The 25,977-nt window shown below is 40.8% G+C and overlaps 1 protein-coding gene across 7 annotated transcripts in view; it reads left to right on the top strand.

The window, feature by feature from the left end:
• nfat5a (nuclear factor of activated T cells 5a) overlaps positions 1–25,977 on the top strand; it is a 34,033-nt gene that overhangs the window by 2,951 nt on the left and 5,105 nt on the right. The window contains exons 2-13 of one of the 7 annotated variants that reach the window (XM_054775592.1): positions 17,148–17,276; positions 19,528–19,595; positions 19,724–19,788; positions 20,344–20,974; positions 21,061–21,238; positions 22,134–22,324; positions 22,418–22,590; positions 22,973–23,107; positions 23,196–23,248; positions 23,316–23,448; positions 23,594–23,772; positions 23,854–25,921. In XM_054775592.1, coding sequence (XP_054631567.1) covers positions 19,594–19,595; positions 19,724–19,788; positions 20,344–20,974; positions 21,061–21,238; positions 22,134–22,324; positions 22,418–22,590; positions 22,973–23,107; positions 23,196–23,248; positions 23,316–23,448; positions 23,594–23,772; positions 23,854–25,921 — 3,808 coding nt within the window. In that variant the 5' untranslated portion in view covers positions 17,148–17,276; positions 19,528–19,593. Of the gene's footprint in view, positions 1–17,147; positions 17,277–19,524; positions 19,789–20,343; positions 20,975–21,060; positions 21,239–22,133; positions 22,325–22,417; positions 22,591–22,972; positions 23,108–23,195; positions 23,249–23,315; positions 23,449–23,593; positions 23,773–23,853; positions 25,922–25,977 lie in introns of those variants that run through there. The other 6 variants (XM_054775594.1, XM_054775593.1, XM_054775590.1 and 3 more) reach the window with 6 other exon arrangements.

The following is a 25,977-nucleotide window of genomic DNA, read 5'->3' as shown; positions in this document are numbered from 1 at the left end:
TAAAATAGGTAGTGTTCTGTGGGTGGTGTATAATTAAGCAGGCCTATTAACTCTTCATAAACTTTAATCACACGCTCTGTCTGGGTTGTATCATCCAGCTAAAACCTAGCTTTCCTAGCTTTACCGGAAGCTTTCTCTGCCCAGCGTCTGTGGGTCCCATTAGCTCTAAGGCTGCCTCTTGGTCCCATTAGCAGTGTCACAGTGCCCTCTACTGGTCAAGCATGTACAGTAGTAGTAATAATACTGATTCCTAAGCACTACAAGGCAAAATAAAATAAAATAAAATAAAATATAAACCAGTCGGCTTGTGTTTGTATTGGCGAGTGTTCGCTCGTCGGGTGTTCGTAAGTTGGGGACGTAGTGTACAGTTATTCGTGTTGTGAAGGTACTGGTGTACTGCAGCTTATTAAACCCGCTGGTTGTTCACAATTTGATTGCACATCCCTTAAAAATTGCAGTAATAACCTTTACCTGCCTGCCCGTCTCTTTGTGTGACCAATGGGTGCCATTTCAGTTTGATTGCAATGTTGGAGGGCAAGCTCATGAACTACAGTAAACAAATGCTCCGTGACCCTGAAGCAGCTCACTTGCTTGAGCCTGCCAGAGCCTTCACGTGATTGTTGTTTTTATTTTGCATATTTGTATGTAACGTCGGTATGTGCTTGTATTGGGGTCAGGCCAGTGGAGTCTAATCAGAGATTTAGTTAGAGACATGATGTCTATCGTGCAATGGGGAGAAGGAGCAGCTGGGTCAAGTTGAATTTTGGAACACTTGAAACCGCAGTTTTGGTCGTGCAAATTTGAATGGTGACACTGCAATTGAAACTAGCCATGTCACCCACTAGAGGCAAAGAAAGATGAAAGTTTCTTAAACTGCTCCTAAATTGCACCTTTTAAGATGGTCACTGATCAGGTAATAATAATACACTCATTGCATTGAATTTATCATTTCACAACTTTGAACTCTATTACTTGTGCTTCCCCATGTCTGTGAATTTCTCATTCATCCAGGTCGTTGTATAATAAGGGCATTGAATTGATCGTAGTTGGACTGCGTAGGCTGTTTTAGGAGAAGTGTCACCTCACATCCAAGCAGGCCTCATCATTTTGTGCTCAAAGACTTCTACAAAGTCTTCGACAACCTGAACTGTCCAGGTGCAATCAACTGTGCCCTTGTGCATCCCTAATTTGTATGCATTTTGAATATCACAATCTACTGTACAGATCATTATTGCTCATTACTTGCAAATGTCATTTACTGTATTTCACTATTAGGAAGTCCAAAATAGCATTTTGGTCGTCGATTGATCATTTTGTGTGTCTATAGCTTTGATGCTAATGAGCTGCTGCGCTTATCCACGCCGGTCTCTGACAGAATGTGTGGCTCCAAGAAGCGCCATTGTGCACTTTGACTTTTTACATATACACTGTAACTCTGCACTTCTACAACTTAATGGATGCCATATATTACACATACACGCATTAAGGAGAAGACAAATGTTAGCAACACTAGCATAGCTATGTGCTACAGTTCTAAAATTTCAGTCAAATTGTCATGTAATTGCCATAACTACTGTATGATATAACACACACAAAAAATGGTAACAAGTATGTTTTTTTGACTGTCAGTATGTGACAGACATCTGGAAAATGAAAGACCAGCCCTGGAATGGAACCTCATAGTATTATTTTAAGAGTCGTAGAATAGGTCTATTAAAAATATATGTATTTACTTGCTGAAACTGACAAGATAGGCTAGAAAGACGATTGACTGCAAGCAATTCAGGTCTAGAACACTTAGGGTTGACACCTGCATACCAGATGCAAAAAAGAACAGCCACCAGTGTGCACGAAGAAAGTGACATTCACAACAATAGTAACATTCACTAATATTGTGTTGTGAGGCGTATGATATGTTTTACTGACGGTAATAGCTACCACACTCGCCTAGCTAGAGTGTCAGTTAGAAATTAGCACTGCATTAGCTGTCAGCACTAGGCTGGCTACTAGAGCATGTTAGCAGGAGAAATGTAAATTGACTTACAGCAATCTTGGCACGCTTTTCTACAGTCAAACGTCTTGTGGGTTTTTTACTTTTTATTTCCATCTGCGGGGCAGTAACATTTGTCCTACAAAGTTTGCCGATCTGACAAGACGAATGGTGCCATTAGGAAATGTGAACGAGCTTACTCTGTCTCCTGGAATGTTCCAAAAAAGCCTTTAACACAACAAGGGAGCATAATAAAAAATATATATATAACAAACAAGAGCAGTTCATCCAGAACTGGACCGTAACAGTTGAGAAAGCATTGGAGTGAATGTGAAGTTCCGGGTAGGACTGTCTGGTGTAGACGTCATTTGATCCACGTCCTCCAGACCCGGAACACATCTAACACAGGAAATATGCCTTTCAATGTTATTTTTCAGAGTGGAAATAACAAGATTAACACGTGTTTTGGTGTCATGAACACTTTAATGTAACTTCAAATGACAATGCAACAAATTAACTATACCAAACAAAGTGGTGGGTGTATACATGGGGTGGGCTCGTCTAGCTCGGGAGTCAGAAGTTGTATCATGTCCTGGAGGAAGAAAGTTTTCCCTCATGAAGTCATGAAAACTTCAAAAGCAATCACTTTGGGGCCTATTCTATCCAACATGTAGCAAATAAATGAGGGGAAATTATGGATTTTTCTCACGTTTGGTCCTCAAACACAGGCTCTAGGGACACATTACTGTTGGAACACCATTAAAAAGTCAGTTTTGCATAAGAGGGGACCCATTAAGCAGAATACCAATGCTGAAATAGAAATAAACAAAAAAAAAAAAAACCTCTTTTACACCGAGATTGCACAATGTCCTGTAAAATTGAGCCTGCCATCATGCTGGCCTTTTCTTGTTTACACAGAACTTGTAAATGTAGGCAAAGTGTTGCCTTGTCTTGTGAATATATATAGGCGTCCGGCATTCAGTAACAGAGGTATGTCAACACCAGTGGCTGCTCTTGCTTGTCCCGTTTACACAGTAATAGATACGGCAATGGTTTGTACCTCCGCCGCCTGATTGTTTATGTCTTGTGCAGTTAACACAGAGCGACAAGGCAACACAGCGGTGTCACGTTACCGGCGTGAAACTGTACAAAAGGGGCTAAAGTAAACTAACCGCTGAGGCTTTACATGATGGACAGGCAGGGGTTTTGACAAGTATTAATGTACTGTATTATGTATTGTATTGTATGTTGCAGCTAATTGACAATCATTCCTCCAAAGTGGATTGTTGCACTTTGCACAAGCTAAGATGTTGGATAAGATGTTTTCTTGGTGGTTGGAGAAAGAAGCTTAGAAGATTATGTGGGTTGTTGTTCAGCATGTGTCTTGTGCAGTGATCACACTAACCTTTTTATTTTGCAAGCTTATGTGGTCGTGGATTTTGGTTTAGTTTTAGTTCTTCTATTCAGTAAGCATGCTTAGGGGTTTTTCACTTGATTATATGGTGAAATGATGAAACATACAGTATCTCAACATGGTGTTACCATCTCCTGTGCCTTTTTGGCAGTGTTAGGTTACCAATCAGACAACAGGAACACTAGTAAAAGCAGCAAATCCCACATGCATGCCAGGCCATTAGTTGACGATTGCACTTGGTTAAGAAACATGATGTGTAGCGTCTTGTGAATAGCTTTCTTCAGCGTGTACATGGGTTAAAGAATTTGACATACGTGAGTAATGTCACTGCACTGAATGTGGTAGTGGTGTAGTAAACGAGTGTTAAAGCACAAACAGTACAACAGCACTGTGATATTTTGGTCAAGTCAACAAATATTGCTCCAATTTTCAAATTTGGCCTCAAGGTGCGTAACAAACCAACCATGACAATATGGTTAAGCACAAGGGAAGCTCTGATCAGGGTTTTTTGCTGCCGATTGCAATTATCCAGGACCGAAATCTGCCGATACCGATCACATGGATTGATTACACATTTTTCAATTTATTTACGAGTGCTATCAGCCCAGGGTGCCATATAAAGGGGAAAGTTCAGGACAATTCCCAGGTCTCTTGACCGCCAGGGGACCCAAAATATAGGTAATTACTCATTATTTTTTGGCTTATTAGCTTAGCCTTCTGAATGTCACACACACATATGTGCGAGTGTTAGCCAGATGGCTGCGTTAGCTGCCGTTTGACTGATGATCACACCGTGACCCTCGAAAACTCTAATCGTAATCCGTCAATTGTTTTTTCTTCAAATGGCGTATTAAAGCTTTTTAATGTGACACACACATAGTAGTAGTTTCCGTAGCATGTGTTGGCAGTTAAGTTCTACACGGCAGACATAATTGTGTTTTGAAGTGGAAGGACGACGCCACCAAAGACGTCAGTTAGGTTAAGACACTACACTTCACATAAGGAATGCTGCAGGCTGCATTAGTGCTAGCCACAGGTGATCGGCCAATCTTGTGAATTTTCACGGAAATCGTGTGTTTCAGCAAAGATAAGAAACTGAGCACTTGTTTTTTGCCTTTATGGCAATAAACAAACCAATTTGTTTTGTATGTTTTGGAAACGTTAACGATGGCACCACTACAAGACAAATCTTAGCTAAGACCTCTGTTTTAATTTTTCCCAAATTTCATTTGAATTATTTCCAAATTCAGATTTGCTGTTTTAATTTTTTAGAGTTAAATTTTTTTTTACCTTTTTTATTTTACCTGCATAGAGTGTGCGCTTTTTGGGCTAGTCAATAAAATGTCCTTTAATCAAATGCAAAAATCCTTTAATATATTGATACATATTTGACAATTTTGCCCGGTATTCAATTCAATTCCGGTTTTATTGCCCGATTCCGGAATTCCATCCATGATTTTGATAATGTGGAAATTATAGGGCCCTACTTAACGGTAAGTATGAAAAGTACACGGGGCTGTCATGGGTACTTATTGATTTCAGTTAATGCTTTACTGAATTCCTAAAGCTGATCATAAATATCTGAGTACTGTATGGCTTATGTTTAATATCATCAGTTTAATTTCCTTTACAAATGTCAGAGGCTGTTCTTGTTCCGAAGTTTGGAAAATAGTTTACATGAGAAAACGAGTTTTATGGCATGTCAGAAGTGTCCATGAGTCGGAAAAAATATGCTGGCATAATTATTGAGTTAGTGTAATTATTAATCTGGTGTACTGTGATAAATGTAAGTGTATTGTTGCGACTGTGTTAAAAAGGGATTTTCAAAATTTAAACCTTGGGTGCAAGCAGCCACAAAAGTCAAAGTGTAGTAGAATCTGCAGCTGGGATAGGCTCCAGCATACGCCCGCAACCCTAATGAGGAGAAGCGGCATAGAAAATGGATGGATGGATGAACTTTAATGCACTGAAATGTTTTTGACACGTTTTTTGCCTTTCTGGGAAGAAAACAGGTTCTTCAACATAAAACCGTGAACTCAATGAGTCACCTGGTTCTTGGCCATGGCCAGTAAAATATGATTGGCCCCCCTCATCACTGAAGTTGCCTATCCCCGTTATAAAGTAGTACATCCCTGATCAAAATTTTGTTGTGATGTGACCATGTGTGGTTCCTACATCTCTCAGCAACTCTGTGATTGAGAAAGGGTACTGGTGTGCTGTGCTTTCCATGGTGAAAACAAAGCTCAGGTTATGGCAGGCTCGAGGGCAATGAAAATAACTGCTCTTTTCAGAGAAATTCAACCAACCTAATGGAGTCAATGATTAAAGTTGGTCATGCAGCCATTACATGTCTGTAAGTGCTCAAGTGGATCAGTTTTTGCAGCTTTGAAAAGAGTTTCAAACAGCTGGTTAATGGAAAAGAGTAAGGACAGTTTAAATGAAGATGTGACAATGATGCGACAATTAGCTATCGTGCTTAATCCTTATCACAGCCAAAAATAAGTCTTTTCAGAAAAAAAGGGCTGTAAACTCTTAAATGCACAGGAAGCCAATTACCTGCAGGTCAGCCTGGCTTCTCCTCTGAATTTTACTTTTAATTTGTTCTTGCGCTTCTAATTGCATTTCACAGTTCACACGTCTATTTTTAGCAGCAAATGTGAGTGAAACACTAAGGCAGTAGAAACATGTTAATGAGTGGAAACACCGAGGGGCTTTGACACAACAGAAATAAAACAGCTCTTGCTTAAGGTCGAGCCTGATTTTCCATTGTCCACCATTTGCAATTGTCAATGGGGCTGTACACCAGAGGCACTTACTAACTTTAAGTCACTGCTGGTTAAAATATACTGTACTTTGTTTTACTTTTTTACAATAGAACTATTATTCAGATATGAAAAGTTAAACCTGTGTACCGATTGTTAGCATTTCATGGCCATGACTTCCACTGTAGATAGATACTTAATTAATCCTGAGGGAAATTCAAGAATCCAGTAGCTGACATAGATTTACAGGTAAGTAGAAGGAAACATAATTAAATTAAATTTAAAAAAGAAGTTAGATTAGGAAAAAAATAAAGCTAAGGTAAAAGAAAGTACTGAAGAAACAGTACATGCTCAATAAATTACCTGTGTGTTCAAATTTGGTGATAAAGTGGCTTAAGCAGTAGTAAAGTGTTCAATAATACTGTCAAAATAGAGTGGCACATATGTGGTGATACAGTATTCTGGCTGGTATGACATTAAGGTCAGTCTAAATCAAACATGAACACACACATTCTCAAAAACTCACATTTGCCCTGCCAGTGTCAGAAAAGTGTTCATCCACACTGTGGCGTTTTAAAACTGTCTCTGTCTGCATGTAAATGCATTCACACACTGTCATGCGCACGCCAAAGTAATGGCGACACTGCAGCCATGGACTATTAAGGCAATTTTAGCCAATCAAAAGTGTCATCGCCATCATTTCCGTCGACGGCTCAATAACAAACATGGCGATTTGCAGGAGAAGTTATGTGTGGAGTGATAGCAAAGTAGAGTCACTTTTGCAGTAGTTTATTTATCATGTGTCTGCAAAATGTATTGAATACAAAACACTGATGAAATGTAAAATGTTCTTTATTAAAATGTAGCATCTTTCAAAGTCCATAATGGCGCCATTGTTCATCAACGTAAAGCAAAAGTACTAGGGGTCCCGCGATATTGGAATTCCGATACAAGCACTCCACACCAGCACTTCTATCCAGCGGCAGACCTCTCTATATTCAGCATGCAGAACCCACGTAATCACAACACAACAGCGTGTGGACTAGGTGTGATGTCAGCCATGTGTTTTTCGTTTCTCGTTTTTCGTTCAAGTCAATAAAAGACACTGCAGTCGAGTGCAAAACTTGTAATGGACAAGTTTCCTGTGGTGGCACAGAACCGGGGAAAGTTTAATATGATCAGTCTCATTGCGCATTTGAAGAAGGATTTTTTTTCAACACCAGGGCTTCCCGAAAGATCCACCGCTGTTTGACACATTTGCAAAACATGAGAAACTCCCACGAGACGGCAAAAAGTCATGGGCTGTGTCGGTGGTGACTAATGTCTGGTCGAAACGCTTCATTGAGCACGTTGAGCCTCCCTACATTATACTTATTGTTGATGAAACTATACACGCATCAAGATGTATACATTTTTCTCATACCTAATTTTGCTGACTATTGTTCTGAGTAATATTCCACACTACTAAACAAGTAATAAAAGTATATATGGTCTGCTGATATCGGATCAATATAGTCAAGGCTGATTCTGATATCTGGATCGGCTGATATTCAAGGCGGCAATATCAGAATCGGATCGAAAGTTTTAAAAAAAGTTGTGTCGGGACACCCCTAGAAAGTATGAAAGTAGGAGTATGTTTAATCTTATAACTAGGGCCCTATGATTTCCGCGTTAACAAAATTGCAGAATTGTCCAATAAAAACGGAATCTACTATTAAACGCAGAATCTCGAGGAAAGTGACATGTGAATGAAATTATGTCATTGTGAGAAGAGGGAAAGTTCATGTGGGGAAGTATTTCCCCGGCAGGCCGCTCAATCGTGGCGGAATATCATCACAAACACTAGTAAAGATGTCAAAACGGAGGCGAAAAATCTTGGAAACTCCTCTCCTACGGAGTGTGAATGGAAGCTAGCAGGGTTAGGTTTGTTTAGCAAAGTATGCTAGTGCAGTTGTGTGTGTGCGCGCGACCCAGGCTGAATAAGTATATTTTCACCGTGTTGTGTTTTACAGCTTTAATGTAAGGACCATTTTATAACGTAAGGACCACTTTACAATGCCCGCTGGCGACGTGCAGGTTCTGAGTGAAAAAAGATGAGAGGCACGTTTATTCTTGCACCCAGCTTGTATTAATCGTCAGTTTATCAATTTCTGAAATACTGGACAAAATGGGGTAGTGATGTATTGCATCGATAAATGTAAGGGTTTTTAAATCTAATTAACACTCTCAATACCAAAGACGTATTTGTATGCTTTTAGCATTTCTAACGCCCAAGCCCAAAGAAATACGTCTTCAAGGTTTTTTTGCGCGAGAGGCATAAAGAGGTGATGACGCAACTGCACACCAATGGATGTCACTTTTACAGCAGTTTTAAGTCGTAAAAATTACCACAAGGTGGGAGAAGTGCATTTGATAAGAGCTCAGCATGTGAATTTGAATGGTAAAAACATTCATGACAGCAAGAAGGAAGTGGAAGAACGTGGAGGAATGTCGCGTGCACATTGTAGGGAAATTTTAACACATGCGTGCCCGCACAGGTGCGCACACACACAGTTCAGTTTCAAATGTGAAAATTGTATAATAGTGGTGTTATATTTGTAAATACATTGTTATTTTGCTGTAAAACAACCCTTTTTATGTTCTTTGTGTTGTGGTATAGTTGTTTAGATATTTGCGGTGTCACAAAAGCAAAAAATTTGTGTTCAAGTGAAAGTAATGCTTGAGCATCTTTTCACAAAAAGCCGTTTTTCTCCCTTTTCTTGTTGGGAACTGATATTTTTCTGAAACTTACCTATGTTAATTACTGAAGAACGGAAGAAGGTAGAAACTGTTTTTTTCTGATGAGAGACTAGAGTCTAATCTTTCTTTTGGTAGGTTCCGTGTTTATATAGCCATAGAACACAATATTCTTTGTGCCTTGAAAGATCAGTTAAAATGTTCTAAAATGGCCTGTAGTGAACGGGATTGAATGAGTAACCCAAATATCTCACACTCTATGCTGGTAAAATAAGTGAAAAGGTAAAAAACAGAATTCTAAAAAAATTAAAACGGAATTTGGGGAAAAAATAAAACAGATTTCATAGGGCCCCTACACACAGTCATCACAGTATGCTTAAAACCAGCAATGCAAAGTTTGACTGGGCACACATTAAATTATACTTATCCAGTGTGGACATGACGGCACATAATTGTTACATCATCTGTTCTCAATAAGCCAAAAACTCAATCTTTATAAACTCCATAATCATACGCAGTTTTCTGGCCGGAGTTTTCCAAAAGCTACTTTTTCAAGGACAAAAACCTACATTCACATGTGGACGAAAGGCCAAAACGCACAGAAAAATATGCCTTAAAAAATAGACATAACGTTATAAAAGGAAACGTGAAAACTCCCAATGGAAGACCATGTGACAAACGTTCAGCTGTTTTTATTCGTAATTTGTATTGTTGAATCTCAGAACGCTCTGAACTCCTGTTTTAACACAGGAGTTGATGCCATATTGGTCTGCTTTAAACCACAAACTAGTTGGCACTGAATCAACAGTGCTAAATGTACGCAAAGTAACATAATATCCACTTGGAAGACATGTTTTGAATGCATCCTGTCCATTTCTGCCAGTGTCTATTAACAGCACCTTGCACCCAGTCGTGTTGATTTTAAGTCAGGTTTGACCATCATAATGTTAAGTTTTTCTCCAAGCCAGCTTACAATATGTATATTGAATGGGAGAAATGTAAACTAGATGTAAGTGAAGCCACAGCTGTCATTTTGTCTACCAGATAGCATTTTACTTTTTGGAGATGCTGTAAATAATCAGCCCTTAGTGTCAAGGGCATGAGTCGCTCTTTTGTCTGTTGTTCTGTGGCTGGAGTGTTACCGTTATCTGTTCAAGAAAGCAATTTAAAAGCCAGCGGTTAGATGCAGAGATAAATCTTAAAATCGTAAAAAATGTGCATGTTTCTCAAGTGCACCAAAAACATAGTCATTGTAACATCTTAATTCATTCAGCATCCCTCCCCATCCTAACCTAACCACAAAGCCAGCTGCAAAGGATAAAAATGGACCAGTGACCTTGCTGTTTGACAAAAACCTTTTCGGCATGTGTAATGTCAGCTGTGCATGCCTCTGACGCCAGGCAATTTAATTATGTCCAGTTAGTCCACCTGTGTTTGCTTACTCGGACCCACCTTGACCTAAACTTGTCCAGATGTCTTCTGACAAGCTATAAAAAAAACTAATATAAATTTTAATGGGATTGTGTGATTCAATCTTATATACTGTACTTGTGCATAACAAATACAGCAATGATAATAGTGATTTCGTTGTTTCCCTGGCTTATTGCGAAGTCTTTATACATTTTTACTCCGAAATTATATCATTTTCATTGAACCTTCGGTCAATATAAAGATAACCTAACCACAAGTCCCACAAGTGACTTGTGTTTTTGGCTTTTCTTTTTAAATAAGCAACTTTAACTTCAGGGCTGTACAGTACAAGCATTTCACTTGCATATGCCCTTAAAATAGATACATGAGTACGGATTTAAACCCTTTCATTCACATTTTGTTCCCCATACAAAGTGAATCAAACTAGACTAAGATTTTCGCGCATCTGTGTATAAATCGACAACTTTTCTTTTTTCACATCGTCAGACTCCAAAATACAAAACTTTCGTGTTGACGTGCGATGATGTCTCGGCTGCAGTAGCTGCACTCACTGACGTAGCTAATTGTTATCAGTTGGATACTGGAGCGTGGCGGGAAAGTTGACTGACGTGTCCAGTGAAAAATGAAAATCGAGTCATATTTTCAAAGTGGAACCAAGGAGGGAGAGGAAATTGGTGAGAGAAATATGAGAGAAAATGTGAAATCTGGGACAACAGTGTCAAGCAAGAGGCAACAAACTCAACACACACAACACACTTCCAGCCTTCAAAATAAGAGCATTCTTTGTTACATTTGTCCTTCAAAATAAGAGCACTCTTTGTCACATTTGTCTCATTGTGTAAACAAAATAAGGGTGTCATTAAAATATTTTACATTAATAACACAATTGGAATTACATCTGTGACTACATCTTCCTTAATCACAAGTACGGGCATTACAGCTTTTGTAGCAATATGTGCTGAAGCTGACATCCCATTAGAAAAGTTAGCTAAGCTACGTCCATTTTTCAATTACTGGACAAAATGGGCCAGTAGTGTATTGCATCAATAAATCATTTTTGCATTTCATTCACTAACCCAAGTTGCACACACTCTATGCTGGTAAAATAAGTGGAAAGGGTAAAAAAAACGAATTCTAAAAAATTTAAATGGAAAAAAACAAAATTTGTGAGAAAAGAAATGATTTCATAGGGCCCATATATTCTAATTCACACCACAAATTGATCTATAACCATGTCCAATGATTAGTACTACCCTAAAATTATTTTGCATGCCCATTTTTTTTTCAATTTGATCTTTTATTGGATAGACTTTTATTGGATCTTTTATTGGATTAGGGACCTGACTCATAGAGGTTTGTTACCAAGCAATATTGTTGGTCATGCTGTGTAATAAAAAAGTATATTCGGCAATACTTTAGTTGCATTATTTTTAATGTTTTAAAGAGCTGTTTTCATAACCATATTCAAGTCCAAAAATTCATGTTTGTAACAAAAGCATATTATTATTAAAAAAAACAAACAAAAGATGGGTACCAGATCGAATCGGCAAGACTATAAAAAAAATTGCATCGGATCGGAAGCCAAAAAATGTGGATCGGGACATTCCTTGTACGTATGATACATGAATATTTGTGGACCGCAAGTCCCAGGGAGATAGAGTAGGCCTTATGATGGCACTGTGTTCATATGTATGAGTGCACGTGTGTTCCTGTGTTGTGTGAGTGTTAATATTAAAATAGTTTTTTAAGAAATTTCACATTGCTCCTAAATTTTTTTCTGTGCTCCTAAATTTTTTTTGTTTAGGAGCACCTATGCTCCTCGTGAAAAAGTGTACAGCCCTGAAGTTACACCTTATCATGTTTGTGGCCTTTCCACACCAGTTTTCTAAGAAATCTATCTATCCTAGAATGTACACTGTGGGTACAACTGCAGTGGTTCCTGTACCATTGTACACTACCTGGCCAAAAGGGGGGGTAAAAAGTACATGAGTACTCTCATTTGCTCTCTGTGGGAGGAGCAATTGCATTAACTATATGATGCGAGCCTGCCAAGGTTGAGTTTTTCTGTTGGCTTCTAATACAGTTAGTGACTTAACAGTAACAACACAAAACTAAAAATATTAACCATTGACTTACTTTCTAACATTTGACAGGTGTCATATACATATATAACTGGCGGGGAGCGAACACATTTAGGTAATGTATTTGTCTACACTGCGTGCATTTGTGTGTGTGTGTGTCTGTTAGGTGTAGAGCTGGGCGATATATCGATATTATTAATTATTAATCAATATTTCTTTGAAGCACGAAATCAAAAGCAAACATATCATTCATATTTATCGACTGGATTTGCTCTCTAATTGTTGGTATTTTTACGTGGATGTCTCACTCGTCACACTGCACTGTGCATGTGTGTGTGTGTGTGAGTCCAACTGAGCGGGGCGGCGCCCCCTTCCGTGCATGAAGGAGGAGAGCGGAGGGGCGGAGCAGAAGCCCCACTCAGGGCCCTACAATTTCTGCGTTAAAGGAATCGCGGAATTGGCCATTAAAAACTGAATCTACTGTTAAATGCGGAATCTCACGGAAATTGTGTGAATGAAATTCTGTAACGGTGGTGAAGGAATGTGTAGGGAAATATTTCCCCAGCGGACCGCTCAGTGATATCGGCATGTCCTCACAAACACTAACTAGCCACCTCCTGAACTTTAACATGTCGAGGCGGCAACCAGAAATATCAGCTCAGTCGGCAAAAAAAACTTTGAACCTCTTACTTGTCACCAAGTGTGAGAGTGACCAGTCCCGTCAGCACAACTTCACAAAGCTCCTGCCACAACACAAAGCTCATTGCGTCCTTCTTTTTCCTGTCGCATTTGTCATCAAAGGAAAAGTGTAAAGTGGTGCGCTATTATTAAAGCGGTGTCCTATCACATTGCTAAAGATAACGGTCCCTGTTTTGCAACGGTGGAAAAAAGTTGATTATAAACCTGAAAAGAATGGACTTGCAATGTCCAGCGAGCTTCACTGTCGCTATTATTTTGCATGAGAAGCTGTACCACAAATGTACAAGAAAGTCAGATAGGCAGTTGCTAAGCCTGATGCAGTTGACAGGCTTGTGTTCTTGGCTCAAAATCTTTAAAGGAACACGGACGTGCTTATGTTTTATAAAAATGTTTACCTAAAAAATGAGGGATGCTCGGATCAGGGTTTTATGCTGCCGATTCCGATCATCCATGAGTGGCATCGGCTGATACAGATCGGTAATAGTGGTGTGAAAAAGTGTTTGCCCCCTTCCTGATTGATTTTTCGCATGTCACACTTAAAGGGTCACTGACATGATTTTTCAACTTAAATATGCTCTACATTGTTTGTCATTATGTTCTACATTGTTCATTTATTTGAAAGTAAACGTTAAATTTGTATAAAAAAATTACATTATTGTATGTGTCAGCGGCAAATTTTGGCCTGAACATCTCAAACTGGGCGTTCCCAAGTGACGTCAGTGTAGGCAGAGCTCTCATCTTAGGCAGAGTAAGGATGAGATAGAAGGTGTTTACAGTGATTATAGCAAAGATTTGAGCGATGTGTCATTAGCTTTCAAGGAGGAATAGACATCTGGAGATGAAATGGAGAACTTGCAGAGCATGGAATTAAGCCGTATTTATTCAAACCACCGATGACTAGACTATATGTCTGATGCTGAGGTGACAAAGACATGGAGATGAAAATTGGTCGGCTTCAAACACAAAATGGTAAGTGTAAATTACCTTGGAGTTGCTTACTCTTCAATTATTGTTTTAAATTAGCTTCTTAATGAGAGTAAAGAAGTCTTTATAGCCTGATTTATGGTATACAGTAGTTCATCGCCGCAGCCGCCACCACTGCCCCCGCCTTCCCACAGTAAACATGCATATCGCTGTGAAAAGTTTTATAACATGTATAATGCTTTGAATGCTTGTCGCTGTGGTGGCTTAGTGTTTACAGTACTATATAATAATATATATGTAAATAAGACATAACTTACTGTATTCTGTGGCAACTTTGAGGCTTTTCTCCTCATTTAGTCCTGTTGCTTGCTTCCTAGAATCCAAAATGCGTACTTGTAAAGGTGGTTCGCCATAGAAACCTTCAGTGAAATGAACGCCAATATCCCATATACCGAAATTAGCATTTGCTTCGTTCTGCAGGCATCCATAAGTCTACCGGGGATGGCCACAGGATGGGTCCGCATTCAAAGCACATCGCCCAGGTTCACTCCGCTGCAAAATCTGGTTCTCCTCTATAGTTACAATATTGTAGTCTAAACCTTCGTCTTCTGGAAAAGAAAACAAACTTACAGTTTCACTCGGACACTGTGAACAGCAAGCGGCAACACAACGTTTTGACTACTATTTTGATGAAAAATATACCGAACAAAGTCGACAAACTGTAGCGTTTGTTGACAATCCTGCTCGAAGTCGACTAGCTACTGTTTGTTGACAGTCCTGCTCGGTGTAAAATAAATTTGAATTTTTTTTTATTAATAAATAAATAAGAAAAATATATAAATGGAAAAAAAATCCCAGAATTAAGTTAATAGGGAGCTGAATTTCAAATAACCCATGGTGAATTTCTACTGACAGTAAATTTGAATAAGCTTTTCTTCTCTTGGCACATGCTACTGCGCATTCAAGTTCCTTGCGTTCCATTCAAACCAGTGCAATGACATGGATTAATCCACTGTTGACACATCATATTGCATGTCAACCGCAGTGGTTCCGTGACCTACCTCATAATATAGGTCAGACGCAGCAGCCCAAATTTGGTGAACAGCCATTTCCGATGTCCCAATTGAATCATGTGAGGCGAATGTGTATTGTAATCCTGCTGTTTCAGATGCACACTCTTACTTGGCACACATTAATACGGGCTTAAGGCAGTCTAAATGTGCAACCACAGACGTGCAACCATTCACACTCAAGGCTGTGGGTTGTTGTAAAGACTGAGGTCACGTATGATTTAGCAGGACTCCATCCCTGTACAAAAACGTACTTTATCCTATGAACAAAGCTCACTTGTTGGCATTTCAGGGTTACTAAGGAGATAATTTGTTGCTGGGAACAAAGTTGTTTTTGTGAGCTCTGTTTTCTTCATATTTTAAGAGAGCTGATCAATTTTTCATGTTTTTGCCACTTGAAGCCCCATAAACCCAATGCTATTTAGTTTTGCGGAACTGCAATTTCCTGCTGGTAATAACGTCAAGCCCTGCGGACAGCAACTTGTAACTCTTGGACGACTATCTTCTTAAGACGGATTAGCCTGTGACGGACAATAAGCAGGAGATAGTGTCTTGTCTGTCCCCCTCCACCATGCCATGTGAGGTTTCCATTTGAGCAGCAATAACTTCACCTTGTCTCTCCGTCAACGGCTTTGCTGATGTCACTGACAGGATCATGTTTCTTGTCACTTTCAACATTCTGCTGGTGCTCAGTCATTGCTGAGTATCAGATGACTACTACACATGCCTGGCGCCACTGATGCACAGCTGAAATAGCCATGTTGATACACCCCTTTCTCCTAGCAACCAGACTACCTAATCGCCTATGTATGCCAGCAAGTGGGGTTTATTCCAGGGGCACCACCGTACTGCTTGGTAATGGGCTTCTAGGAATCATGTTGCTATCAAGTATCAAGGCATGTCTCTCTGGGTTTCAGCTCACTAAACAACTCCACTCTCAGATATTTGTTTTCACCCTGTCATGCCATTTGTTGTCAGTTTCACCAGAAGAATGTGTTTGGAGATGTAGGAAATGTTTTGATCATGATACCAGGTCTTCCTTCAAGCTATTCCAGGATTTATATGAAAAGGGAATAGTGAAAGTGAAATTTTGTCTGTGGAACTTCGTGGCTTGTTGTAGCGGTCTGAAAATGAGCCAAGGTCAAACATCCTTTATTTATTTTTTGCAAACGTTGAGTGTTTATTTATAATGGTAATAAACATTTAGAGTGGATATTTACAACATACGTGAGGAGGTTATAAAACACAATACACAAGATATAGGAAAGGTAACAAAAAAGATGAGGGGGTTGTGCGATGTTGAGAGATATGTCACAGAATGAGAAGTAGACTGCATACTGACAAAAGACTATTAATCAAATATGAAAGGAAAAAATAAAAAATAAGAATGATACATTGTCATGTAGTTGTTCTATGTTGAAGAGAGAAATAGAGAAAATAAAAAATTGCTCGTATGTGTATAATAATAAAAAAGAGGTATATTAAAATCAAATAAGGACAATAAAAATAGGATTAAATTAAACCAAAATACTAATTTAAAAATCTATAAATCTATATATCTGTAAACTTTGGTGCACTGTATGACTGAGAGGGACTACAGTATATAAAATTGTCTTAAATTCTTTCATGTAGAAAAAAAGGACACCCAGTTGTGTAAATATTCCACTCCTGAAACCCAAAAGTGTGACCCCATATGTCAGATAGACTTGTGTAACTTTCAGGTGTTTAGCTGAATCATGATGAAATTTCGTACACACGTTTAAGGGACTGACAAGCCCTATCTATAACATCTGGAAAACATGGCCAACATGGATCTTGCACCTCACAAAGGCTCTTTGGGAAATGAGAACATAAATGGGAGCTCTTGTAGCTGCAAAGAAAAGATTTTCAATTCCTGTAAGTGTGATGGTCACATTTCCCTTTTGTCCACAGTGTTAGTGTGTCATTTTCCATGCCCAACACTTTTACAAGCTTTACCAGCAACAATGAGAACTTAAACCATTTAAAACATAACACATCCCTCCTTGTCTTGTATTTCAGAGTCTGTATATGACCTCCTCCCCAAAGAGCTTCAGCTTCAGCAGTCGACCACCCAGACCGACTCAGCCGCCATGAGCCAGAAGAGCGGGGGAGAGGCGGGGCCTCCTCCCTCGGCAGCCTTGGCTTCAGGTGAGCCACCGAACCGGTAGATGAAAGCCATGATCTGGGATCAGGGTCTACTTGCAAATTGTTCCCCACTACCATGTGGGGGGGGCAGAACAAACATGCCTTTAATCGGTGATAGAGGGCAACTTCACCCTTTCACCGGTTACTTAAGATAAAAAAACGGAACTGTGTTTGAATGATTATCACTGATTCAACACTGAAGTTTTTAAAACTGTTAGACTTTGCAATCGTAGCAGCAGGGGCATGCTCACTGTTATTCTTTGTGTTAGGGATGCCATGCTCATCCACACTGCAACTGCAATGTGTGCATGCTTCTCTTAACCTAATTCAACTCTTGAAAAGGGATGGACTAAACCTAAGAGAGAACGGTGTCATTTGCTGTCAATAAATGCTATCTTTTTAAAACATTAATAAGATAAGGTAAAGATGATTTCAAAGAAAACTACCAGGGGTTCTCCATCCCTGCTTGTGGCTGTTATCTGCTTTTGTCCTCCTCTCTCTGGCTGGCTGGCTGGCTGGCTAAGTGAGGGGCAGCCTTCTCACTTGTGACATTTTTCAACGAAGCGAAACATTTTCAAGATTTGTGACACTCTCAAATAGTGAACCCATTCTTTGGTTGATTTTGGAGGTGGGCCTCAGGGCATTGGCACTCCAAAAGACGATTGATTTATTGGTTTTACTTCCTATGCATCATTTCATCTCTTAAACCAAAATGAAATGATGTTCTAGTTGTGTTTTTGCACTGACTGGATCCTAACACACCTTATTCTTTGTCATTTCACTCACTTTTTGCTGCACGTATCCTCCTCTGATGCTTGTGCTTGATGTTTTTTGTCACTTGGCTTTTTTGGGCAGTTGAAAATAAACATTTGGGTCGTCCACTCTCACACTGCTGTGAAACATAACACACAACAGAGCATATCACCTGACACTGCAGATCAGGACTAAGGCATTCCTTGTTGTTTTTTTGATTAAGAGTATTTTGTGCTATTATTTAAGTCACCACCTCACTTTGGAACCTTTCTAATAGGGATGAGCCATCTGTTACAGATAATGTGTTTTTGCCGAGTACGAGCATGAAACGAGTACGGCTTGTCATTATCCGTAATCGTGATGAAGGAAAATCTCCATTGGGTAACTACTTATGTATTCCCTCTTTTCACTCTGTGATTGGCTAGTCTGTCTCCCTAGACATACTCCTACAGCCAGAGAGAGGAGCCATGCCTTTCACTCTTTCACAAACAGACAGGGAATCTCTGCTTGCTTGGCTCGACTCCAGCTCACGCTCTATATTTTGCTGTATTTCGGTTTGTATGATATTTAAAGTTAGTTGGTAAACTTGTTTCGTTACCTATGCGATGCATTTGACACTTGGTAAACTTGTTACGTTACGTACGCGGTGCACTTGACAAGACAGAGCTGTAAACAGCTCGTGCTGCGTCGGTCACTGCTGGGGGTTTTTTTTTTGCTTTTTTTTTGCTTTTTTTCCCCCCGTCTGCTTGCTTCTAATTTGGCTGGTGATATAAAGTCAGTTGGAAAACTTTGCTCGTCACGGTGCTTTTGAGAAAACCACAGTGAACAAGGCTGATGGATTATTTCCCTGTTTGCCATCACTGGATGTTGGCATGAATCACCAACTTCACACAGATCATAAAAAAAATCATCGTCTTACAGATCACTAACGCACATACACAGTACACGTATAGCTGAATAACAAACAATAAATATAGCAACTTATGATCAATCCATGTCAATTTCAGACTTAAGATAATGATTGTTGTTCATTTTTGAATGATTTAAGACCCACCCATTTTAAACCACACCCACTTTCTGTTTATGCCCTGTCCACTCCGAGTACAGATAATTTAGATGGATGAACAGATACAGATAGAGATAGTGGTGTACTCGCTCATCCCTCACTCATATTTTCAAACCTTTCTGAAAGTGTGTGGTAAAGTGGGGTGAAAAGGAGTAAAGGTTCATTCACATCACCAATCCTATACTTGAGAGAAGCTGCCAAATTCACTACATGTAAAGGATGTATTTTAAAGAAATAGTGAAGTTGCCCCTTGAAATAATTGGACTGAAATTCATGTGGTCTGATCTTGGATCATGGTTCAGGCGAGCTGACATGAGTTACAGATGGGAACGATTTAAGTCTAGAAATGCATCTTAAAGAGCAAACTGGTCAACAACGTTTTTGAGAGAGCTCCACTTTTAATGCATCTTTTTTTTCTATCCCGACCCTAAGCAGTGCAGATCGGAAGCATGAATGCTGTAAAGTCCCTCTGAGGATGAGGAGCCTCATGAATGCTTCAAAATGTAGAGTCGACATCACAAAACAGGGCTCCCTTCACAATTTTAAGTTATCCAATTTACTGATTGACAGAAGTTGAGTCTTGAATGATCAGCTCTCTTGTTGCTCATTGGCTGTCTCATTTTTATTGCAGGAAGTTCCCTCTGAGGCAGGGAGTGTCTGCACATATAAAATGGTCTGCAGTTCACTGCTCCATAGGTCAGAGGCTTGTTTATTCTGTCTCTATGGCTACGCTCAGTCCCAACAAAATCTTCCAATTGGCATGCGCAAAATACTTTTTTACTACTGAATGCACATTGCACAAAGTGTAATATAACCCTGGCAACCTTGGCAAATTTAATTTGACGCCACATTACCAGCTTGCAAATTGGGCTGTACATGAAAGTTTTGACCAGATTTTGTTATGTTTCTTTCTGGCAATGTGTATGTTACGAATTTTGTAGTTTGCTTTTGTTTTTGTAAACAAAGCATGTCAGTTTTGTCACATTCATTTATTAGAGAAAGGGTTTTGTAGGAATAAAAACATTATGGGACCAAAAGTACCCTTCTCAACTTTAACTTCAGAATTTTTGATCAATGCTTGACCGCTCTCGCATGCACAGTGAGGGCATAGGACCCATAACATTCTTGAAATTACAGTTGGGAAGAGGAGAAATCAATTCAAACCATGCACAAATTCAGCTGCTTGAGTGGGACTGCTAGCCTGCTCTGTGTAACATCCTTGCTGACTTATTTGTCTGTATACTACTGCAGATGCAACGTCTTCCACCTCCAGCCCCTCTGCCTCCTCCTTGGCGATGGGAGCCCCACCATGCTCTGGCATATCCACTGGGCCCGCCTCCTTGTCTTCAGACCATCATAAGGCCCCCCAGCATCTTCACTCCACTGGAGGGGATGGCGCTATAACTTCAGAAGTGCAAGTCATGGAGGGAGCTGTATCTGCTCCCAGCAGGAGCAACAGTGGAGCAAGTGCTGCAGCAGGCGATACTGGGTCAGGGCTCGGAGTTCAGCAGCCTCAGAACACCCCATCAAAGCGGAGGCCTGTACTGAGCATATCTCCACCACCTGAGGACCTGTTTGATGACAGTCAGATGTCCTGCCTAGAAGAGCCCCCTGTAGCTGGAGCACCAGGTCCAGACTCAGAGCAAAGCAGCAGTATGTGGGCTGATGACTCAGTCTCCAACTTCAGCTTAGCCAGCTCCTTTTCCTACAACGACAACACGGAGGTGCCACGCAAATCAAGAAAACGAACCCCTCGTCAGCGACCTGGCCCAAAGTCTGCTCCTCCAGAGGACAGTATGGATGTGTTTGATGCTGACAGTGCTAAGGCACCTCACTTTGTCCTTTCCCAACTTGGCACAGATAAGACCAATCCCATGACCAGGTGGATATTCCAGTCCTCAATTTGCATACAGTAATGTAACAATAATTTGTCCTATTAATCTCATCTTGTGGTTTATGATTCTTTAGCTCTCTTGAGACTGCAGTGAAGGGTGGCTCACTATCTGCCCAGTTCCCCTCGAAAAGCAGTGGGAAAGAATTAAAGATCCTGGTGCAACCTGAAACCCAGCACAGAGCTCGCTATCTGACCGAGGGCAGCCGTGGTTCTGTCAAAGACCGCACACAGCAGGGATTCCCTACCATTAAGGTTTGACAAAGGAGGCTACTGGCTTCTTCTTGGCATGGAAACAATGCAAACACAGATTCAACTAAGACCCAAGACGCTAAAGTTGAGTTGAGACATATTGAAACAGCCACACAGGTTCCTTGGGTAGCTTAGTGATTACTCAACCAGAGCACCCAATTTAAAAATTAGGTCAGTTGTAACCTTGCAGTATTAAATCCAAACAGTCTCAACACACAGACACACACACAGAAAATTATTTTAACTTGTGATCTTTGATTGTCTGTCCATTAGAGCAGCAACAATTAATAGATTACCCAATTAATCAACAACTATTTTGGTAATTTATTCATCTTTTTTTATTTAAATATGTAAATATCCTCTGATTTCAGCCTCTTAAGTGTGAATTATTTAAAATTTCCTTAGTTGCCCATGTAAGCAGACCTATTATCTTTGTATTTTAGCCAAAACAAGATATTCACACAGATCAGCTTTGACTTGTAGATGTTTGCTTCCTATTCATTTGGTTCATCTATGGCCTAACTGATTACTCCATTAATTGAATTAACAAGCTCCAGATTAATCAACTAAGAGAATGATCATGATTGTATTTTTGTGTACATTTATTGTTTTACTGAAGCTATTTGACACTTTTTATTATTTAACATTATTCAAGCGGTGACCTGGTTTGTGCACTTATTTGCTCTGTCAGTTCAAATCTTGTATTTCTGAATAAAGAGGCGGAAATTAAAAATTATTATTATTTTTTAAAATCCCGATTAATCGAAAAAATAATAGACCGATTAATCGGTTATTAAAATAATTGTTAGTTGCAGTCCTACTGTCCGGGTTCGCTGTGTGTTTGTCCGTTATTTGTCACATTGTTTTTAATCACCTGATTTTATTTTTTTCCGCCCAGTTGGAGGGTGTGAGCGAGCCAGTTGTGCTGCAGGTGTTCGTAGCAAATGATGCAGGCAGAGTGAAGCCACATGGTTTCTACCAGGCTTGCAGAGTAACTGGCCGTAACACTACCGCCTGCAAGGAAGTGGACATTGAGGGCACCACTGTTATTGAGATCCCTTTGGAGCCCAGCAGTGACATGACACTTGCGTAAGGGCTATTTCATGTTGAGTGTGAGTGATTTCTTAGTGCACACTGTTAATAATGAAGATGTAATTGTTCCATTGTGCTATACTTGTATAGGGTGGACTGTGTGGGAATTTTAAAGCTACGCAATGCTGATGTGGAGGCACGTATTGGTGTGGCAGGATCCAAAAAGAAGAGCACCCGTGCTCGGTTGGCCTTTAGAGTCAGTATCTCTCAGACGGATGGATCCATGCTCACTCTACAAGTCCCCTCGTCGCCTATTCTGTGCAGTGAGTAGGAAAAGCAGTGTAAAAAAGTGTATTTCCAAATGGTATTGCAACTTTTATTGCCGTGATCCCACTGGCAAAAACAAACAGTTAAGATGTTAAATTTTCACTGTGAGGTGAAGATTTAACATCTTAACTGTGAGGTGAGAGGCAAGGGAGACTCTACTGATGAAATTTCTTCAAGGTTGCCTGGTCTGTTAGTGTATTTATTCATGCTTGAACGATGCTGGTGGCAGCAACTCATACAGTGGTTTGTACTGATAAATAAATTAATATTACAGATTGTCAATAGTATTTCACCTTGGGGGTGGCTGAAAACAATTATGTTCCCTCGGGGGCATGACATAACATAATTGAGAACCACTGCCCTACTGCAATTCTCCAGCCCAGCCAGCAGGAGTACCAGAGATCTTGAAGAAGAGTCTTCACTGCTGCTCAGTGAGAGGAGGAGAGGAAGTTTTTATCATTGGAAAGAACTTCCTCAAAGGAACCAAAGTCATTTTTCAGGAGAACATAGCAGGTGTGTAAATTGGTTTTGTTGGTATCCAGATTTTGTGTATACAAATCTCTGATGGAAGAGAGAACCAATACTTTTTTACATTTTGTAGATGACAGTTCCTGGCAAGCTGAGGCCAAGATAGACATGGACCTTTTCCATCAGGTAACTGCAATTGACAATAATGTTGCTTTAAATTTGAATACATTTGTACATATGTTTTTTTTCCTAGAATCATCTGATTGTGACAGCCCCTCCATTCCACAACCAATCCATAACTTCCCCTGTTTCTGTGGGAATTTTTGTGATGACCAATGCTGGTAAATCACATGAAGCCCAATCATTCACCTATACTCCAGACTCAGGTAAAGTGTTTCTGTAAATCTGGTACAGACTGAGCTCTCTTATAGACTAACTATAACTTACGACACTCTCAGAAAGTACTGTGTCAAAGTATTGCCATTAAGAACGGTATATCATGAAGCTATCGTGTTCTCCTCTCATCCTCAGCTGATGACACAGACACCCAGACAGTAAAAACAGAGGCACCTTCCTTCAAGACATGTATATTTGATAGTCAGATCAAATCAGTGTCTGACCAAGCTGAATGTTGTGGTCAGCCTACCAAACGAGAAGAAGACACACCAATGGAAGTGTCCAGCAATCCACCGCCCTCAAATGTCTTTAAGGTAGGATTCAATATGCAAGGCAGAAATGATCTAAAATCAGTCGTAGTTTTTGCTGACATGCATTTTCTGTTCATTTCAAAGCAATCCCCTAACCCAATTGTCGCAGTGCAGCAGACACTGGAACTCAGCTCTAGCCCTCATTCAAGCGGGGAGTCTTTTCAGAGCTCAATGCCCCTTCAACCGGAGGATGTGGAGCTTCCCCAGGCGCCTCCCGTCTTCCACAGCCTAGAGTCTCTCAACTCCATGCAAAAGCAAGACATTGCCCCAACCACATCCTTCCCAATGTCAGGAGATCCAACAATCCCTCCTGTGACGCCAGAAGTTCCCCAACAGTTCCTCCGAGACCCTCAGGAAAGCCTGCCTCCTGAACGCTCTAACAGCAGTGGTGGGGTTGTGGTAGTAGCTATGCCCCAAATAGCAGCACCCTCTCAGCCACAGCAGTCACAGGTTCCTTTGTTTGCCCAGGAAGGAGTCACCCAGCTGGAGAGAGCCGTAAGAGAGCTCCAGGCTGGAAGTAATCCCACCCTTCAGCAGGTTTTAGAGGCAGCTGTAGTCCAGCAGCAGATAAACTCTGTGCTTTATAGCTCTACACCCTCTGCAGAATCCCTTCAACAGCATGTCCAAGAGAACATGAACAGCCTTCGATTGGGAGCTACAGATAATTCGCTGTCGCAACAGCAACAACTGCAGATGCAGCAGCAGCAGCAGCAGCAACAACAACAACAACAAATGCAGCAGCAGCAGCAGATACAACAGTTTCAACAACACCAACAACAAATGCAACAACAGCAACTCCTTGATAACCTTCAACAGCAGCAAGTCATTGGAAACATACAGATCCAACAACAACTTATCCTACAGCCACAAGACCAACAGCAACTACAGCAGCAACATATTTTGGAGAACATTCAACAACAACAACTGCAACAGAATCAACAACAAGTCATAAATAACATCCAACTGCAGGATCAGCAACAGAATCAAATTCTTAGTACTTTACAACAACATCAACTACAACAGCAACAAAGCCAAGCATTGAGCAACCTACAACAGCAGCAGATGCAGGAACAGCAAGCTTTGGAGAATCTGCAACAGCAGCTGCAGGCCGAGTTGCTCCAGCCTCAGATCCATTCCTCCCCCCAAGTACAGCAGCCTGTCTCCCTCCTTCAGCAAGCTGGTGAGATGCTCACGATCCAAACCAGCTTCCCAACACAGCCCCCGTCTCATACGTCCCCCCCACAGCAGCTCTTCCAGTCCCCTAGGCCCATTGCGGAGACACAGGGCTCCCAACAGCAGGTTCAAGCTGCCCTGCTCCAGAACACATTAACAGTTCTGACAAGCGGCAGCCTGGGTACTGAGCAGCAGTACCTTTCCCCAAACACTCAGTCCCAACAGCAGCAGCAGTTGACGTTCATCTCCACCATGGAGACATCTTCCAGCCAGCCCCAGTCTGTTGCCATGTTTCAGAACCAGCCTCAAGCTCAGCTGTCTCAAATGCAGCAACAGAGCACCCCCATGGAACAACAACAATCCCCACAACAAAGTCAACAACAGTCCCCGCAAATTCCGATTGGGCAACAGGGATCCTTGTTCCAAAGCATACCAAACCATTCGCAGCCTAACCCCATTCCCCAGAGCCAGCTCTCCCAAACACAGCAGGCTGGTCTGCTCCTCTGCACATCTGATCTAGACCCACAGGCCATTCCCCAAACTATCCTTTTCAGCAACCAGACCCAAGGCCCCTCCCCGATGGGTGGCATCACTGTTGGAATCCCCCAGCAGGAGCCAGTAGAACCTATGTCCTTCCAGGATCAGACATCGACATCTGCACAGAATCAACAGCGGAGCCTGTTCCAGGAACAGCAGCCGATGCAAGTGGGCTCGAGTTCTTCTAGCGTCCCTAACACTCAACCTGTGGAGCTATTCCTACCGCAGACGACCTTATCCAGCCTCCAGAGTACTCTTGGTTCACAGGATCTGAACAATCAGGCGGCGCCCCCCAGCACAACAATATTTGTGGTCCAAGGGACTGTGGGTGTGGTGGACAACCCTGGCCAGCAGCCCCCAGAGCAGCTTTTCCAGACAAATGTGGGCGATAATGTGTCCCAACGAGGACCAGCCAACCTGTTTGTGTTTGGCATACAGAATGGTAAGCCATTTTCTATACCACTCATCCAGTTCAGAGTCTGGGCATGAACTGGAACT

Source organism: Dunckerocampus dactyliophorus, chromosome 5 (assembly GCF_027744805.1).
Source record: "Dunckerocampus dactyliophorus isolate RoL2022-P2 chromosome 5, RoL_Ddac_1.1, whole genome shotgun sequence".
Lineage (NCBI taxonomy): Eukaryota > Metazoa > Chordata > Actinopteri > Syngnathiformes > Syngnathidae > Dunckerocampus > Dunckerocampus dactyliophorus.
This window is presented reverse-complemented; position numbering and strand designations above follow the sequence as displayed.